Consider the following 21,056-nt stretch of genomic DNA (forward strand, 5'->3'; position numbering starts at 1 on the left):
CACTTCCACTTATCTTATTAATCGAACTCCTACTCCCTTTCTTAAAGGCAAAACTCCTTAAGGTTTTCGGTTATCTTTGTTTCGCATTAACACACTCATGCAAACCTACCAAATTTGATCCCCGGGCTACCAGATGTATGTTTCTTGGGTATCCAAATGGCCAAAAGGGTTATAAAGTTTTTGATCTCGAAATTGAGCAAATCTTTGTTTCTAGAGACGTGATCTTTTATGAAGATACATTCCCATATCCGTCTTCTAGTCATTCTCGGGTTTCAACCAATCCTTCTATTTCGCCAACTAGGGTTTTTGATGACGATGCAAACACTGGGGATTCGGGTACTACTCTCTCTAATCCTACCAATTTCGAAAATCCTAGCGTGCCTAACACTCTTCCAAACCCTATTCTCTCATCCGAACTGTCTAATGTGCCTCCAAACCCCACTTCATCTCTTTCATCATCTACACTGCCTTCTTCGAACACCTCCACTCATCCACCACAACATGCTTCTGCTACAGAACCTCGTCGCTTTACTCGTCCAAAAAGTACTCCTGGTTACTTGCATGACTTCTATGTTGAGGCAACTCTGCCTACTCGCTCTCTCCCATCAGATTCCACGAGCACAGGTATTCCCCATTCTTTATCTACTGTTTTATCTTATGATCACTTGTCTCCTTCTCATCGAGTTTTTAGTGCACAGTTATCCCTTCTCAAAGAACCAAACAGTTTTTCTGAAGTAGTCAATCACAAAGTATGGCGTTATGCCATGTTCCAGGAACTTAAAGCCTTACAAGAAAATAAGACGTGGAGTCTAGTTCCTTTGCCTCCCAACAAACGTCCGATCGGTTGTAAATGGGTGTACAAGATTAAGCTCAATCCTGATGGAACAGTTGAGAGGTACAAAGCACGGCTTGTGGCTAAAGGCTATAGTCAAGTTGAAGGAGTTGACTATCGGAAAACTTTTGCACCGGTTGCTAAACTTACTATCGTTCGAGTTCTGCTTGGCCTAGCTGCTCTTCGCGGTTGGCATCTCCACCAATTGGATGTCAACAACGCTTTTCTTCATGGAGACCTCACTGAAGATGTCTACATGCACTTGCCACCTGGATTTGGTCGAAACGGGGAGAATGTTGTATGTAAGTTGTATAAAAGTTTGTATGGTTTGAAGCAAGCATCTCGGCAATGGTTCATTAAATTGTCACTGGCTCTCAAATCTGCGGGTTTTCATCAATCATGTAGTGATTACTCATTGTTCATCTGAAATCAAGATGGCAAGTTCACAGTGTTACTAGTATATGTGGACGATGTTATTCTTGTAGGAAACAATCTAGAAGACATCACAAGTACAAAGAAGTTTCTCTCGAGCAAATTCAAATTGAAAGATCTAGGAAAGCTCAATTACTTCCTAGGAATTGAAGTGGCTAGGTCTCGGCATAGCATAGCTTTGTGCCAAAGAAAATATGCACTTGAGATACTTGAAGATACAGGTTTCTTGGCCTCTAAACCTTCTCGTTTTCCAGTTGATCGTAATCTTGTTCTGACATAATCAGAAGGAAGTTTATTGGCAGATCCTTCACAATACAGGAGACTTGTTGGACGTATGATCTACTTGACAATCACAAGACCGGACTTGGCATATGCAGTCCACATTTTGATTCAATTCATGGACAAACCGCGGCAACCACACTTGGATGCTGCACACCAAGTTCTTTGGTACATTAAAGGAACACCAGGTCAAGGCATTCTATTGCCTTCAACTGGAAAGCTCTAACTAACAGGCTTTTGTGATGCTGACTGGGCTACATGTAAAGACACAAGAAAATCAATCACAGGTTATTGTGTAATGCTTGGGAGAGCACCAGTTTCATGGAGAGCAAAGAAACAAACTACAGTTTCACGATCTAGTGCAGAAGCAGAGTATAGATCGATGGCTACCACAGTTTGTGAGATTACATGGTTGAGAAATATTTTGCGAGACTTGAATGAGAAGCAGTTTCGGCCAACAAAGTTGTTTTGTGACAACCAAGCAGCCCTTCATATTGCATCTAATCTAGTCTTTCATGAACGTACGAAGCATATAGAGATAGATTGTCATGTAGTACGAGAAAAGATGCAGCAAGGAATCATTCAAACTGCTCACATAAGAACAAAGGAACAACCGGCGGATTTGTTTACCAAGCCGGTAAGTTCAGCACAATTTCAAACATTACTTGGCAAGTTGAATGTGATCAATATACATTCCAACTTGAGGGAGAGTATTGAAGATAATGATCAAGTAAAGGAGGAAAAGATCCGGTTTATTAATGAGGCAGAGTAACAGAATGTAGTTTTCCTATTCTAGCTAGAAAATCTCGGTGTAGTCCTGTAAGTTAGGGATTACTGTAAACGTGTACATGAGTTGTTAAGGTTTGATTTTGTATATATATCCTGTAAACAGTCCTTGATGAATAAGATGAATTCTTCCACAAACACAAACTTCATTACTAGAACCAGAACACGCCAATGTTGCACTGAAACATGCATTTTTGGCTGCCTTTGGGGTTGCGTTGCCTTTGCCCTCTTTTTTATTGTCCTTTTTTCATTGCATAGCCATCTTAAAAGATGGAAATGAATATGATGATCTCTCAATTCAACAAGTCAATGCCTCATAATATGATATTGACAATGGTATATCATGATCATATTCAAATTTGGCGAACATGTGATACACTACTTAATTATATGGGAAAAAAAGAAAAATTCTCAAAATAGAGATGGTGAAGTGCTATTTTGTAGGATTTTTGCCTTGCATTTTCAGCATATAGAAAACCATTATCCTGTGGAGTATCATAAAAGACTTATAAATTTGCTGTCCCATATTCTTGAGCTAGTGCTGACAACTGACAAGCCTAGTTTGCGTAATGAGAAGAGTAAAGAGACTGGGTCACTTTTCCTTTTCGTGGTGAGATCTTGAATTACTTAGTGCAGAACTATGCTTTTGTGGCTAGTGATTTTGAAAATAATTAAGCTCTAAATCAGGTGGTAATGATCCTGTTAAGAACTTGATTCCATACCTAATGTAGGTGAATAAAGTTAAATGTTCCCATCTATACATGGAGCGAAAAATGTTACCTACTAATTTGTCTCTATTTAGAGTAATTTATATAATAAAAATTAAGATTAAATACCAAATATCAATAGTTTTTTTTTTAGTTTAGGTACTAACCTTGAGTAGGACATTTTGGATTATGTCACAAATCGGTTTGCTATACAATTGTCGACAGTCACAATTTCAAATTCATAAAAATTCAAAATTTATAAAGATTTAATGCTTTTGATTTAGGCTTGGGTGATGAAGTCTTATAATCCAAAGATTAAACATTAAAGTTGAAGCCTTATAAATATTGAAAAAACAACAAATCAATAAAAAAGTTATGACTGTTAGACAGTCACAGCTCGGTATAACCATGTTTTTTAAAGTTGGTACATAAACTGAAATTTAGTATCTAAAGTGAAATGACATAAACGTTTTGATAGTTAAAATGAAAAAACATTACAATTTAGTACCTAAAGTAAACGGATTTATTTAGGCTTGAGGAATAAAGTCTTATAACTCAGAGACTAAATATTAAAGTTTAAGTTTTGCAAATATTGAAAAAACAACAAATCAATAAAAAAATTATGACTGTTAAACAGTCACAACTCGGTATAACCATGTTTTTTAATATTAATACCTAAACTGAAATTTAGTATCTAAAGTGAAATGATATAAACGTTTTGGTACTTAAAATGAAAAACCATTACAATTTGGTATCTAAAGTCAACAAACCTTTTTGTATAATTGACCCCCTACGCCAATGACTATCAACCAGAATTAATCAAATATAATTAAATATTGGTATCAAAATTAAGTAGGAGAAAGATTGTTTATCAAAAATTATTACCTAATGTAGCTTACATATATTGTTTTAAGTAGGAGAAAGATTGTCCCTTGTTGAAGAAATCTTATACTTCCAAAATTATTGAAAATTTTGTCAAAAAATTATAAAAGATTAGGATTAAATACCAAATATCAATAGTTTTTCAACAAAACAGCAAGTTAGACACTAATTTTTTTTAGTTTAGATACAAACTTAGAACAAGATATTTTGGATTAGGTCACAAATTAATTTGCTATACAGTTGTAACTGTCGAACAATCACAAATGTGACTATTTCAAATTCATAAAAATTCAAAATTTACAAAAGTTTAATGTTTTTATTTAGATTTGAGGGATGAAGTACTATAATCCAAAGACTAAACATTAAAATTTAAAACTTGTAAATATTGAAAAAATAAAAAATCAATAAAAAAGTTATGACTATTAGACAATTAGTTTTTTAAAATTGGTACCTAAATTGAAATTTAGTATCTAAAATGAAATGACATAAACGTTTTGGTAGTTAAAATAAAAAAACATTGTAATTTGGTACCTATATAAAGTCAACGGACCTAAAAAATTAAGGTGCCGTTATTTGGATCCAATTTTTTTATTAGTAGTCCTAACAATTTAATAACATGTTAATTTCTTATTTTATCCTAATGTAAATTGATTATTGAGGACAAATATTTAATTTAAAATTTTTAAAAATAATTAACTTAAACAGTTAAACTATACCAAACATCATTTTGTATACCTATTATCTCCATATCTTTTCAATATTTCTACACACCTCTCTTCTTTAACAAAACCTTAAAATATGATACTCAATATAAAAATGATTGTAAAAATGAGATGTGTACTTTTAAATTTAATATAAAAGATTTGATGGTCGGTCAAAATTGTGATAAAAATTGAAAAAAAAAAAAAAAAAAAATCTTTAATCCACACAAAATGATTAAAAATTGTGTCCGTCGCAATGAAAATGCCGTCGCGCCAGACGAAAAAAAAAAAAGAAATGCCGTCGCGCGCTGGCACATGGAGTGAGAGCAGATCTACCCAGTACCCAAAAAAATTAACAGAAAAAACTCCAATCGACTGCTCGCATCTACATTCCACCTGACTCATCAACTCAATTACCAAACCAAACACACACACTCTCTCTCTCTCTGTGCGAAGAAGAACAACAACAAACAATAACAGCAATGGACCAACCCAAACGCTGTCGTTCCGCGAGATCCTTCTCCAACGTCCATTCCAAGTTCGAGCTCTGAGCTTTCTTTGCTCCATTAAGATCCAGCAAAACGAGAATTGGAGTTCAAACGAAGCCAAATGTTGCCGGGAAGGTTATCCGCCATTTTCGGAGGCCTCGGTTCCAACACAACGACTGTGACCAGCGACCTCTTCCCCACTCTCAAGCTCCAGACCGATAAGGAAGTCTACAGGCCCGGCGATCCCATTCTCATCACCATAGAGGTTTCAAACCCTAGCCACAACAATGACGAGGATATGGCCTGTTCGCTCCTCATCGAACGCCTAGGGTTTGAGATTAAGGGGATTGAGAAGCTCGATTCCCAGTGGTTCGCCACCCAGAAGCCCGTGTCTGGATCCAAACAGAGGAGAGGTAGCAAAGAAAATTGAACAAGTTGAATAATTTGGTTTCTGTTTCAAATTTTCAATGCGTTTTGGAATTTATTTTGGTTTTCGTGGTTTTTTTGTTACATGAGACGTTTAGGTGAAAATGTGTTTATGGAGGGCTCGACGGCTTCGCTGGTTTCGAATCAGATTGTTTCGCCCGGGGGCACGAAATCATGTGAGTAATGTTTTGTGGATTGTAACATTTTCGATATTTACGCGTTTTGCTTTTTTTTTTTTTTGTGTGTGTAATTTAAGATGATTTTTTAAGTAGTCTTGAATTGTTGGTGTTGGATTTACGTGGAGAAAGATCAATCTTGAGCTGTCTTATGTATTAGAATGGCATAGTGTTGTTGTAATAAACCAACAAGCAGCGAAAATCAATCAAGAGGCTAGTATTATGAAGGAGGGGCCTTGGCCAAGAATTGTATGGTATTTTTATTCCAAGGAAGGTTGTGGACCTGTGGTAACGTGGAGCTTTTAGCTTGCTTGAGAGAGAGCTTTTAGCTTGGAATTGTTTTGACTTTAAATTTCATTGCTGTTAAATAGTTAATGTTTTCTGCAGACGTGGTGAAAACGTTTCTGGCAAGCATTATACCACCATCATACAAAGGTGCTACCATTCGCTATATGTACTATGTTAGAAGTACAATGTCCGGACAATGGCTGATACTGGAGAATGCCCACTCACGTGGAGAATCAGTAAAAGATTTCACTAATATGGTTGGTTTTCTTTAACCTTACCTGATGGCTGTTGACATGACTTTTCTCCTCTGTGATAGATTTATGCACTGCTTATTGTAGATTATATTTTCTGCTTCTGATGTATCATAGTTTATTTGTCTTTCACCATGGTTAACAACCTTTGTTTCTTTAATAAACATTATATATGACTATGTTGAGTGAGAAATGGGCTTGTGGAAGTATTCTGGTGCTACATTCTCTGAAGCATTCTTTGCTAATTTACCAGATTTTGGAGCTAATGTATGCTTATCTGTAGTAATCAGTATGCTCGTGGAACATTTACTTTTTTTTTTTTCAAATTTTGTATTAAACTTATATTTTTATAAATGCTCATCTTTTTGGTCAACAGAAGGAACATTTTTATCTGTAGTTACCATTATCAAACATTCACACAGAGAGAGACAAACACACACACAGATTTGTGTGCATGTATGTATGTGTGTGTGAACATGTGCGTAAGTACATATTGGTAAAAAGCCCTCGACTTTACTTACATTCTAGCCTCTTTCTTTATACATTGATTTGATATGCTCACATTTTAGATTTCTGAACCTCATGAACTTTAATCATCCAGGAAGCTCGGATTCCAGTACAAGTATGGGTCACTCAGAAAGCTAGTGGCTTGGAAATGGAAGAAGGTCAAAGTGATGGTGAGTTTTTTCTTTAGGTCTGATCACTGCTTCTATCTCAAAATTTTATTCTTTAGGTTCAAGATATGGCTTGAAGTTTATTATGTAAGCCTGCAAATTCCAATTACTGTGATTTTTATCTATGCAAGAAAGATTCGAAAGTGATGTTGGCTGAATGTTATTTGCAATTGTAACAAATTTAAGAATTATGTGTAAGTTGAAGCTAAGTTTGAGGCACCATTTAACACTACTTTAGGATTTGCAGCTTAATAATAATTTTAACTTAACTTTTGCTCATGCTCAATATAAATTCACATATAGCACCCGGCAGTTTAGTGTTTTGACTTTTGATCATAACTTAATTGGGACCATAACCAAATCTTAATATCTCATGCACCAGGCTAGAAATATGTACTAGAATTGAGCACTCTTATGCATCTTATGAACATAACAGGTCATTCATCAATGGCTTGTTTGTTTTTCTGGAGCCCTATTGGACCCCTATGTATATTGGATGATGTCTTCTCTACAAACCATATTCTTAAAATGTAGTCATTGTAAGTAATTGGAGATGTCAACTTGGTAATGAGCTAGAATAATTTTTTTGAAAATAGTGAATATTCCTCTTTTAAATTTATGTAAGATCTCATTCTTCAATTGTGTGTAATAAAATTTACAATATATGAATGCTGCTGTTCAAGTTCTTTTGGGCAACAAACATGCCCTTGAAGGTTGCTCATATACACAGAATTTCAAATCAAAGGTATAATTCTAATATAATCAGATACTAGTTTAATGAAGATACTGTAGTATCTCTTTTAATACTTATTTTCAGACTTGTAATTTCTTATATTTGATACATTCTAAAACAAACCAGTTTATTTCCAACGCATATATTTGATTTTTTTTGGGACAACATATAGTTGATTTTTGTTTATACTGGTTAATTGACAATATTTTGAGTGTTTCTTTTCCTATTACATCGATAAGTAGATTGTAGCTGTAAAATAAAAATTGTTTTCTTACAAATATTTATATAAGCTTGTAAAATTTAACCAAAATTAATATAGCACATTTTAATTATTTGGTCTATATAACTCCGAAGTAAATTATTAAAAAGTCCAAATTTCAAGTTTAGGCACAAAAAATTAGTCCAAGTCAATTCAGCATTAGAAACTCTTATTTGGCTTTAATTTACGTACATAGTATAGACTTTTTAACTTAATATGATTAAGTCCCGCGTGCATGCAAACATATGCTCGCACAGCCCTCTTGATACCTTTTCACAATTTGGAAGTAAGATTTACCAGTGTACACACAAATGCTGCTGTGCCATTTTCTGTGACGATTTATATGGTGGAAGAGAGGCAGACATAACATCAGTATGGAGTGGTTGGAGCAGTACATTTTTCGTCCTATTAAAGTAGTTATATGTAAATCTGTAGGCCATACTTATATTCTTAATAATTTTAGAAATATTTTTGTTTGTCTTGATTTCCAGATATGTTAGATAATATTATGAGATATTTCTGTCAATTATATGTTTTCAGGGATTGTTCCTTCTGCAACCATCCAAATGGATATGTATTGGAAAGAGATGGACGGTGACTCTGAATGGGTAGGCTCTTACCACCACAATGTCTTTTTTTCATTTATATGTTTCGGGAATTATGTTTCCCTTTAGGCATATAAAGTCATTACACAATTCTCTATTAAGGAATGTTTATCTCTAGGAGTTCCAAAATAAGAAATTACCCATCCATTTTATCCTTTATAAGGCAGAAATAATTCCTCTTGCAGGTGAAAGCAAATGATATATATGATGGGGTTGAGGAAGGCTATGAAAGCTCAAGAGATGAGATCTCATCCGTTTCTTCATACAATCCCATGAAAGAACATATGAACAGAACCTTTGGAAGTTCACTATCCTTGCAATCAACAAGGTCTTCATTTAAGGATACCACATATCCTGAAGGAGAACAGACAAGCCTATCTTCAAATCTAGCACTTCCACGGCTCTCTGTGGCTGAAGTCTTGTATGATTCTGGTACTGGTGAGTTATGTGACCTAGCGAAATTTTCAAGTGGTTCTGCACATTGAACTTCTCATTATTTCCTCATTTTCAAAATAGTTTCTATGCTGTTTCACCTATAGTGTTGAGATATTGTGATAGTTTTTTCCCTTTATTATTTTGTTGAGTTCTTATTGCAATTTCTTCAGCATTTCCTTCAAGCAATAAGAACCTTGTTTTGCTATTTTCTTTATAAGTCAGAAAGAGTAGCTTTTCTGAGTGACAGATTACATTTTCAAGCAGATCTTCCATCGCCGCTGAATTCATCTGCTATTGACTCTCCAAGCCAGCGGCAGAAACTTGCAAAGCCACTTTCTTTAGATGATGAAGCTAGGGCATCTTCGCCAGCAGCTGGAGCTGTTGAGACCTTAGCATGTAAATTAATGCACTTCTTTTCCTTTTCCTACATATATATCTTCAATCCTATAGTTTCTGCCTGTGTAAATACTGGAAAACTTATTTTCTGCAAATATTTTCTGCAGCAGAAGGCTTTATTCGAGGGAGGTCTTACAATATCCGGCTGGACGACAAAGTTCTGCTTAGATTTTCCCCAAAAAATTCTGATTCTAATTATTACTTCGGTGATATGGTAATTGCATTTTTATTTATATTATCTTTTCACTTCTTTGCATCATATTTATTATATATTTTTCTGTTCTGGGCATGAATTTTCAACAACTTTCCATGGACATAGATTGGTGGAACTCTTACTTTCTTTCATGAAGAAGGAGCTAGAAGATGCCTTGAGGTAGTTGTGATATTACAAGTAGTTGAGAAATCATATACAGTGATTAGTGAAATGTATACAGTTATCACTACAGGAAGGATTCTGTTTTTCAGGTTTCTATAACATTGGAGACCTCAGAGACTATTAGTCGGCGATTTGTCCATCCTTCTCGGAGGAATTCTCCCACAATTACAAAGGTATGACTTTTTTATTTCTGGCTGTCAGTTGAATGATAAATGTATCAGAATCATTTATAGAAAATTTGTTGTGTTTCTCAACAGTTATTTGAATAATAGTGTAAGATTACTTGCTTTTACGGTCAAAGAATCCAAAAACATGAGGCAGTTAAGCAAGCACATTAGTTATTTTAATGATTAGATTGTTAGGAGTGAAGAAACATTTCCAGGTAACAAAACACTATTTTACTGTAGGTTTCTGGTTAAAACAATATTTTCTTTGGGTCTTTTTTTTGAGTTATAAGGTGACTTTTGATAGTAGCTGAATTATAATTTTCTGCAGATATGGCAGAGAGTACTAATTTTAGGGTGTTCTTATGTTTTTGTAATTAATCTTTTCTAGGGATTTTTAGAAATTTCTAAGAGATATATAAGTGTTTTCTTAGTTTTAAGTTGGTCTTTGTATGTGCTTATTAGGCAGTTACTTGGTTGGAAATTCTAGGCAACTAGTAAAAGGAGACTTCAGGAGTCCTTATTAATGCTTAAATCATACCTTGATAACAAAAATTTGAATTCTTTGGCCTGTTGAAGGCATGGTTGTGTTGTGTGGTTCTCTTGATGCTGGATAGATTCCAATAGTGTGTCTAATGAAGGATCATGTAAATTCTGCATCATGTAGTAATTAGAGTTAGGGATATAGTTTGATTTAAAAGACTTGGTGAGAGTAAGGGTTAAGCAGGGTAGTTTTGATGGGTAAAGGTTTAAACTTGAAGGCAAGAATTTTCTGAGGTGTTCTATTTTTTTTTTGGGCAGTAATTATGTTTAGAGTTAAGGATGTTGCAGTGAAGGCTGGTAGTTGGAGAAAAGGCTAAGGCTATAAGAAATGTGGTTTGGCGACTGGAATTTCGGAATTTCCTGCATAACTAATTGATCTTAGATTTACTGCAAATTTAGATCTTTAATATAGAGCATAAAAAGAAATGAAAACAAGTAAAAAAAAAAAAACCTAGGCAATTTCACATAAGAAGAGAGGACAGAGTTTGGAAATTAATGCCTGGTAATTTCACCAGATTTTCAAAGTAATAAACCCAAGAAAAACTGCTGAAAATTAGTTGCATGTAATTTCCAAACTGAAAGATTACATGGCCTTTTAATAGACTGCTGGTTCTCCTTTCTATAATAGAAATTGGTCTCCTGAATAATGAAGGAAAGCAATATGATTTGAAAAAATAATAGGGTACAGTAATTACAAAAGCTTGTCTGATAAACTTGGCCCACACAAATTCACCACACAGAGTTCCTCTCTGATTTATAGAAAGGTGCATGTAATAATGTAATGTGGTTAGTCTGTTGCTTCTATGCTTGTAAGATCAATAAGCTTGTATACCATTTCTGAAATCATGTTGTAATCCATGCATATTCATTTTAAATTTACGTTGCTCCAATTCTTTAGGCCTAGTTAATCTAATTGCTTTCAGAGTAATGATGGAGAGCCATTTGGATGTAAATGTAATCTTAGGGGATAAAAAAAGGTAAAGAAAAACTACATATTACGTGAGAATGAAATAATTGGGCCTGCTGTGAGCTTTAGATGAATCTAATATGTGAAAGCTGATGGATTTTCATTGGTTATAGACATTTGAATGGTTTTGTCCTCTGCCATGTTTGATGTATCATATTATCTTTTGTAGGTTCAGAGTGATCATTATGAGGTCGTTGCGGATTTAGTGCAGACAAGTTTTCTATTTTCCATTCCTATGGATGGGCCTATGTCTTTTACCACTCCCCATGTATCTGTAAAATGGGTCCTTCGATTTGAATTTTTTACCACTCCGAAGAATGTGGATTGGACCAGGTATGACCATATAGCATCATCTACAAACTTCTTACTTCCTAACCAAATGATTAAAATGTTGCAAGAGGTTGTCATGTTAGTTTCAGGACAAGGCATTTTTCTTTTTCATTATTTATGTAGTCTTTACATGATTATTAGATTACAGCTCAAATAAAAAAAAAGGTTACAGAGTCTCAATCAAACATTGCTAATGAAATTCTTTGTATTTGCTTACTATTCCAAACTATTTGCTAATCCAGCTGATCTAAAATTCCTGGATTTTTTTACCTCAGGTACGAGCATCCTCTTCTGATTGAGGGAAGAGAAAAATGTGAGTGGGTTCTCCCAATCACCGTGCATGCACCTCCGGCTGTAGGGTCCACTGGTCACACCCGAAATGAGAAGTCTCTCTTTGGAGCCCTTGTGGGTGTATAATTGAAGGTACTAAATTATCATTTGAATTTTGATGAAGCATGTATGTTGAATGATGATGACTATTACAAAATGTGTTTTGTAATATATGGCTCCGAAACCCATCATCATCATCATGTTCTCTCTCTCTCTCTCTCTCTCTCTCTCTCCCTCCCCCTCCCATGCCAGTAAATCATTTGAGGCAATGCTTTCATATACTTGAAAACGTTAAAGATTTACATTTTTCTTTCTCATAATAACTGGTTTCTACAATCTCTATGATCACCATCTATAATAATTTATATGCATTACAAAGGTTTTTGTGCTGCACAGGTTGATATAAATTTGGCTGTCTGAAACTTGAAGCTAGATTTAATATGTGGATCGATCAGCATCTATTAGCCTGATGGGAGGACCCTTGTGGCTTGGCAGCTATCTTGTTTCTTTGTCCATTGAATGCTGAATCAAAAAGTTGAGGTGCACAAGAAAGATAAGGAAAGTGGACTCTTAGATTTTGTACAACTATAATGTGTAGCATTAGTGAGTTACATTAATTAATTTTATTATTTTTTTCCCTTATATTGTTTCATTGAGTTGAAACGGGTTGTACATTGAGTTGAAAATACACTTTAATTCATTGAAAGGAAAGAAAAAGGAAAATTCACACACCTATGACCTATCTGATGTATTGCATCAAGGTACTTTCTTTATTCTTGCAATCAAATCTCTGCTACTTTGTAGCCTAGACTCGAATTTTCTTTGTTTTTTGTTTTATTAACTGCAGAGTTCCCCTTGAATATTTATCACCTGTTGCATAAGAGCATCTCACAAATATGGTGATGATGAATCTTGAAAATTTAGGATGACATGATAATAAATAAATATTATTTTTAAGTTAAGCTTTATTTATTCATTTAATTATTTAGAGTGTTGCATTTTTTTTCTTTCTTAAAAGAATACAGAGTTTGAGTTAGACAACGAGGGTATAACCCTCCCTGAACAAACTCTGAATATGCAGTACGTAGAATAAAAATGGTCATTCCACAAACAAGTATAATACTCTCGTTCATGAGGTTTGAACTGTTAAATGGTCGTCATAGTTATTTAGAATATTACAAATGGATATCATTTGGGTGAGGAATCTGATATGAAAAAGAATAAATGTGAGTGAAATATCTCACTCCTTTCATATTATGCCGACAAGCTTCTTAATTAGGGAGCAGGCCATTGCCTTGTAAAGAGCTCAAAAAAACGCATGCATGATATATATGCATGGATGGATACGCTTAAACCCTAATGACTCTCTAAAACTCTTCATTCCGTTGTCAATGATTGTTTGTTTTTCTTAATTTCTAATTTTTGTTATTTTGGAAGGAAGCAACATTTTCCTTCAAATCAAACGAGCCAAGGATGAAGGGTGAAGCTAGCTAGCTAGCGTTGACAACCGTGCAAGTTAGTATAGCTATTCCTATTCCTTCAATCAAAAAAGTCGTCATTTGACCCCATATAGTAGAGTAATTAAACCAACAAATTAAAATTTTGGTACAAAAAGCAACATTTTCCTTTGAGGTTCAACCGTTCAACCACATGTGGAAAGGATGAAAGATGAAGCTAGCTATAACATTGACAAACGTGCCTTACTAATCTCTTCCTATTCCTTCAATCAAACAAGTTCAACACTTCTAACTTTGTCATTGGTTGGTGGCGATAGCGTTTAGAAAGTCAATATGAAGATTGAGCTAGCAACACCCACTCTCTTCATTGGAACGAAAGCCAGAAAGAAATTACAGAAAAATAAAGAGAGAGAGAGAGAGAGAGAGAGAGAGAGAGAGAGAGAGAGAGAGAGAGAGAGAGAGAGAGAGAGAGAGAGGATTCAAGTCAATTTGGTGAAAACACCATAGCCATCGGTGATGGAATTAATGGAGCTGATGGGCAAAATAGCAAGCTCCATATTTACCTCTACAACAATCATCTTTGCCATTCGTCTTTGTGCAAAGCTTTTCATGAGGAGGCACAACAACACAATTTTCATCTACCACCCTCCAAATCCCAATTGCAAGAACACTACTAGTACTACTAGTGCCCCATATTGTGTGGTGTGCCTCCATGAGGTGATGGAGGGCCAAATGTACCAAAGCTTACCCACATTCAACCATTGCTTCCACGTTCATTGTATTGATGCTTGGTTCCAATCACATTCTACCTGTCCACTATGCAGAACTCAGGTCTCTCTTGTTCATCATTCTCTTTGCTCTTATTCTCTTTCATTTTTGCAATTTTTACTCTGGAAAATGTGTAATTCTCTCAACTTTGAGGTTACTACTAATCCAATATATGTGTGAAAATATCTTTAGCTTCACTTCTTATTTTTCAATTATCTTTCCTTCAAAATATGATTTTTTTATTTATTATTATTTCAATCAAAGCAATATATGCTATAGGGGTCGTTGGGCCGGGAAAGGGACACAGGTTTCGAGAGGGGCCGCCAATGAGGGTGGCAGGGAGAGGGGGGTTGTCATTGGAAATTTGGAAGGAAAGGGAGGAGAAGGTGATCCTGGGTTTTATATTTTTTGGCTGCTGGTTTTTTTTTTTTTTTTAGTATTTTATTTATGGTTCTTCTTTTCTCAGTTTTTAGTTAAATTTTATTTAAATGGCAAAGTTGGGTTAATCACAAAACAACTTAGGAGTTCAAATGAGTAAATAAGGGGTATGAACAGTGTGAACAGAGTTCCGCTAGCCTAAACAATTTGGTAGGATGCTTTCTCTTCGATTTCCTCTGTTTTTTCAGGGTTTTCAGGAAACAACCGTTGGACTCATATATATTGAAGATTATATATGTATGGCTAACTTATTATATATTGTTGATTTATTTTTCAATAGTTTAAACATTTGAAGTTAATTCAATGGTTGTCTAATATGATATTAGAAATCTACTTTCAAGATGAAGATTATAACTAGGTTTAAAACCTACAACCATATCCCTTACTTATTATTTATCATATACAAATTAAACTAGGCTGCACACGAGGAAGGGTGTTAGCATAGCTTGATATACTTTAATTTTTGATCCATTTCCTGATAGCTTAAATTTATCTGGATGATTATCTAACATTTAAGTTATAGTCCCACATTGGATGGACTAAATATCAAATAAAATGATAAAGAATTAATCTCCACCTGATAATATCATCTAATTAAGGTGATTTGGAGCAGTTGTTAGGTAGCCCAATTAGAAGCCGTAGAATTATACATATGTAATTCACCCAAGTTCGATTTCCCTCCTCCAAATAAAAATAATAATAATTAAATTAAAGTGATCGAGAATGTTTGAGCATGCATAAGTATCTTTATTGACATAAGACGACCAAGCACGTACTTATCCATTAATATCCATAATAGAGTAACATGATCATGATAAAAATTACAAAATTAAAGTAAAAGCCAGCAACAATAGTCATGATCATCACATAACCACCCAGGATTGGTATTAATTATAATATTATGTGGTATTGATTTTATATAATATATGGAAGCTGATCGATGACTAATTAATATTTGGTTTGAGTGGTAGCGATGGTTAGAGGCTGAAAGCCATGTCGAAGAGTTGCTTGCCAAACTTTGTCAATGTTGGACATGGTGTAGCCACACTCATGCTCATTCCAACCTTCCAATGCATGCACTATGCCTGCTACACGCCAAGCACTCATCACCCTTCTTGGCAACCAGTTCTGCATGCAATCACGTACTCACATAATTAATTACTTAATTAATTAATGCAAATATATATATCAATCTTAACTAATTAAATAAGCAGAACAAATAGTTTTAAGAAATTTAGAAAAATATATTAAATGTTAGTTATTAATCAATGACTTATGTACGTACCTCACAAGAGAAAACATTCTCAAGAGACGTGGGAGTCTTCAATGCTGGAGTGCAGTGGTAGAAGCAGTCTTTGCGCAATTTCTTTGGTGGGAATTGGGAGAAGGGAACAAATAGTGTTCCTTTTGGTGCATTCAACTGTTCTTCTTCACTCAGTCCACCTCCCACTAACCAAATCTACATATTAATATTTAAATTAGAATATTATAATATCATATAGGCATAATTAATCCAAATTTAATTTAAATAGAACATATAATTAATAAATAGAAATAATACGGATAATAGGGGTATGTTGGGGCCCACGTCTTTCCACAATTTGATTAAAAAAAAATTGTAGCATATTAATATATACCTTCTGAGTAATGCTTTTTGAAAGAACCACACAATTCTCAGTGCCATTGAATGATTTGGTGAGCTTCAAATACTCAGCCTGGTGCAATGTAGCTACCTAAATTTAAGCACAATTGGGGGTTAGAAGATATGAATTAATTAAGAAACATCTTCCTACAGGTAATAGATGATACCTTGATATCCCTCTGGCTCAAAGCAAAGGCAACGGCATAAGCAACCTTTGTGAGGTTGCCTCTTAGAAGAACTTGGGTAGTCCCTTTTGGAATGCTGTTTAGAATTACAGCCACAGCTAAGCTACTTCCATCCACCACCTTGACTTTCAGCTGAGGATGCCTGTGAACATATAGACCACCATATCTATTCAGCTCCTCACCCTGCAGCATATGCAAGACATGTATATGTTTGCCATCAGACACAGACAGATATATCAACTAATATCATACATACAGAGAAATGCATACATACGTACATACATACATACATAAATTTTCCTACATACATACATACATACATACATACATACATACAGGTACAAATTAAACTTGCCTGATTCAGGAGACCCAGAGTTAAAACTTTGACACCCTTCTCCTCTGCTTCAAGTATGGCTTCCTCAATCAAGCTGTTGATGGCTTCATTTTGCCATTGCATGAAGTACTGCAATTAATTTATAAATAACACATCATCACATTAATTAACTCTATATTGGGGGTTTAAAACACAAGAAATGAATTAATTACTCATTAATGTTCTCACTTGCACGGTGTATTTTGGTATAGCCCAAGTCTGCAATTTGAGTTTATCATCAAAGCGATTCCTCTCAAGCACAAAAGTGCGACCATAAATCCAAGTGAGCAACATGGACCACAATGTGACAGGCCACATGAGCCACAAGTACCATTTTGATGATGTGTGTGGCTTGGAGGCCAAGCCAGCAAATCCTATAGGTAGGTGGTAGATGGACTCAGGTGTGGTCAGATGGGTTAGATGAAGGACATCTGGCGATTCCTCCTCTCTCTTCAGTGAAGTCTCATACAGAGTATCAGTAGACTTGTCCATGGTGCCATAAATGTAATCGTAGATTGGCATGAAGAGGGAGTAGTTGGTTCGAAATTGTGTGTGATGCAAAGAGTGGTACCTGCATATTTTTGCATGTGGGTTTGAGTTTCAATCAAACATCGAATAGATAGGCTATAAAAAAAAATTAAAAAATAGTACTCGATCATTAAATTTTTTAACACAATGTAAAATATATATTACTCCTAATTTTCGAATATAGGGGGTGAGACTCTGAACAATTGAGCGTTTATAAAATTTAGAGATCCAAAACTGACCCTACAAATTACTCCTAAAAATGTAATAGACAGCTAGATTCAAAAAAAAAAATCTATAATAAATGTAAAGATCAAAACCAACACAACGTACTATGATGATGTTGATAAATAGTGACGGTGATAAAAAAAAAACAAAACAAAATCTATAGCATTATGATAATGAGCATTACATGGTCATGGTACATGTTGGCATTGAATTATAAGTTCTATCAGTCCAGCTCAATAAAGTGAAATCCACTTAAGGCCTGGCCCACCCATTTATTGTCCAATGGATATTTCATAAGTACTCCAACCAAAAACCTTCTTTTTTTGGCCAAGAACCTTCTTTTTCATCCAACCAAAAACCTTCTATTAGCCTTTTTCCATTAATTGAAGGTAGGTTACAATGTTAACTGACAAGAAGGACAAGTGCAAGTGCTTTAACTTCCTAAGTTGTTGGATGAAAATCCACCGGATAAAATCTTGAACCATCAAATCAAATTTCAAAATTTTTGATTTATAAATAAATAAAGTTATTATTTGCACTTTAAAAATATGTGAATACACCAAAAAAATTTGAAATGATAGTTTTAGAGTGCATTTATTATTTTTTTAAATTAATTGAAATATTAATATTTTATTAATTCGTATTCTTTTATCGTTAACAGACTAACATCTTATGTACTAGATTACGTGGTAATTAAAAATTAACAAATTTCTTAGGGTCTTTAGTATTGTTGGTTGGTTTTCTATTTTAACCATTTCATCCAAGGACTTAGAATCTGGTAAATTTCGTACCCAAAAGAACTAGGGTCACTTTGTACCACGTCACTTGGATATTAAAGGTTGGAAAACTTCTTTGTACGAACACTACTCGACCCCCACAATATATTTATGGGTGATGTGATCGATCTTCTAATTAATTAAGTTGTAGCTAGCCGCTCGCAAAACACATTAATACAAAGGTTTAGGGTTCCCTCTACCCAAACAATATATTGATTATGATATTATATATATCTTGACACGCGTATCTCTCTACCAAGCTAGGATATTATTATCCGATGTAATTAACATATTTATCTCACATTATATGATTAATATAGTCCAAAAATGTAGTTTTACAGAGAGAGGGAGAAGGTGAGAGACTTACGAAGGGGTATACATGATGTATTTGAGAGGAGGAAAAATAGAGAAGAGCCACTTTGGAATGATCTCGAAATTGCAATGTCCCATATTGTTCATCAAGTCAATAAAAGTCATGTAAACAGTAAGGCTTCCAACAGAGGCTGTTCTAGTGATCAGTGTTGTCACCATTGGTATTGCGAACAGATAGAAATATACTATGTGCTCCGCAAATGGGTGAATCACAGCTGCAACAATTTACACAGATATAAAACAATGAATACATATATATAAATTTGTTCATCTCAATATTTGCTTCATTATTAATGTTAAATAATTAATTGTTATTGGTAAATGTTTTAATTAATCACTAACATTATTATTCAACGTTTTCACCTACCATCCCGGGAAAAAGAAAACAAAAACCATTTTCATCTACCATTGAGACAAAAAACAACAATTTCACCTACAAGTAATTGGCTCGGTGACAATTGAAGAATGGTGATGAGAATGGTAGCGAGAATAAAGGAAGTGATGGTGAAGTGCTCTGTGAAACCAGTAGTAGAGGAACTCCACTGCACCAGCATGTAGTAGAAATGTAATAAGAATTCCATCTGTCCTCCATAGTGGCATGTTTTGACCCCCAGGCAGGTGCCTGCTCCCTATGTAGAAGACGATTCCGCTGAGCAATATTTGGTCATCCCTATACATGTCCAAACAATAAATAATTACAAATAGGTAAATAAAAAACCCAAATTACATGACCACTTTCTATTAATTATATAGGGTAAGGTTCATTTATTGGAACATAAGATATTGTTTATATTGTTAGACTGATTTAAAATTATTAATTGGATTAAATGCATAGTTTAGACTCATAGTCTTACAATATAAGCATTTATATATGCTGCTGAATTTTTTGATAAGAGAATATATATTGCATATTGCGTACTGGACTAGTATTCATTTGGATCTAATTCTCAGTCTAAACCCGCATTTTTCCAAGAATCTACATAATCAACGGTTCATATTAAGAGTTTTTTTCATTATTATTATTATACTGACCAATTTCTTTCTCTGTCAACTTGCTCAAATTCAAGACCCTTGTCAAGAATCCGGGCTTTGCCTTTGGCAGTTCGATAGCGAGAAAGAGAGATCCATAACTGGTTGTGGATCATCCTCCAAACCAAAAGTGGAAGTATGAGGAGATAAAAGAGATCTTTCTCATGGCCTTCTGATCCATCCTTAACCACAAACGAGTATATGCTGTGAATCACCCAAGGAGCCAAGATCACATGCTGCAGCAAACCCGGCCCACATCACACTTCAAGTAATTAGTACAACACAAAAATAAAGGACCTTAAGAGATATTGAGACTTAAGAATGCACATGAAATAAGAATGAGACTTCAGAGATGGGGGAGAGTTGGTGATGAAGAGACCTTAAAGCTTCCAAGAGGTGTCCATGGCCAGTCAGTGAGAATTCCAGGAGTGGAAGCCATATTCTTCTTTGCTTGCTACTCTGAATAGTTACGAGTGTAGCTTGAATTGGATCAAGAGGTGTTTATATATATGTATAAACTGTACTTAAATATGGATCACTGGGTTAGAGTTTTTTCTGTGTACATGTGGGAACACTGAATCTTTGTATGTGTGTGTGGCGGTGTCTATAAATGCAAGCCATTTTCATTACGTACTCTACGTTTATAGATATATTTTGTCAACATGTCCAAATATATGGTCCAGTAGTAAGGTGGCATTAAATGGTTATAAGTTATGCAGATGGGTGATCAAAATTTATTTATTACAGAATTAGGTCTATATACCCACTTGTATAGTTTGATGATTTATTTTAAAATACCAAGAAATTAAGGAAAAGGTCATCAAGAAAATAATGTGGAAATTTAACCAATTTTCGACTGAAATCGTATGTTTTAAGAAAAATAAATGATAAAATTATAGTTAGATCCTAAGATAACAACTCAATATGCTAGTGATTGTGATGGGTCGAAATAGAAAAGGTATATGAATCTTGGAAGAAAACGAAGGAGTTTTTTTACAATTTCGTTTAGCAGTATTATTTTTTAACTAAGGTTTTATTTGGTTAGCAAATTTGGGACCATGGATTTGAGATTATTCCCATATTTGATAAGCACATTATTGAAAATGTGCTACTTTTTACATGAGTATAAAAAATGAGATACCCATAAAGGGAAAAATTTGAAACCCTTGAACCCTCTTGGATTTGCTCTTCACATCACTTAGA

The 21,056-nt window shown here is 34.5% G+C and overlaps 2 protein-coding genes across 2 annotated transcripts; one reads left to right on the forward strand and one right to left on the reverse strand.

Annotated features, from left to right (window-relative positions):
• The first annotated feature begins 4,875 nt into the window (after nt 1–4,875).
• Nucleotides 4,876–12,151, forward strand: LOC147291079 (immunoglobulin). The gene is given in 13 exon segments (XM_086236637.1): nt 4,876–5,520; nt 5,632–5,709; nt 6,097–6,254; nt 6,850–6,925; nt 8,455–8,522; nt 8,705–8,957; nt 9,219–9,350; nt 9,458–9,564; nt 9,670–9,723; nt 9,816–9,899; nt 11,570–11,733; nt 12,006–12,116; nt 12,118–12,151. Coding segments are annotated over 13 exon segments (1,611 nt in total). The 5' UTR covers nt 4,876–5,228.
• Nucleotides 12,152–15,481: 3,330 nt separating this feature from the next.
• LOC147291080 (very-long-chain aldehyde decarbonylase CER1-like) lies at nt 15,482–20,292 on the reverse strand. Its single transcript, XM_086235869.1, has 10 exons — nt 20,233–20,292; nt 19,857–20,089; nt 19,262–19,494; nt 18,820–19,039; nt 17,113–17,494; nt 16,906–17,013; nt 16,533–16,733; nt 16,361–16,456; nt 16,009–16,182; nt 15,482–15,851 (listed from the first exon to the last, which is right to left on the reverse strand). Exons 1-10 carry the CDS (start codon nt 20,290–20,292, stop codon nt 15,672–15,674), a joined length of 1,887 nt encoding a protein of 628 aa, XP_086091995.1. The 3' UTR covers nt 15,482–15,671.
• Between the last annotated feature and the right edge of the window lie 764 nt (nt 20,293–21,056).

This window comes from Dryas octopetala, chromosome 3 (assembly GCF_963921425.1).
Source record: "Dryas octopetala chromosome 3, drDryOcto1.1, whole genome shotgun sequence".
Lineage (NCBI taxonomy): Eukaryota > Viridiplantae > Streptophyta > Magnoliopsida > Rosales > Rosaceae > Dryas > Dryas octopetala.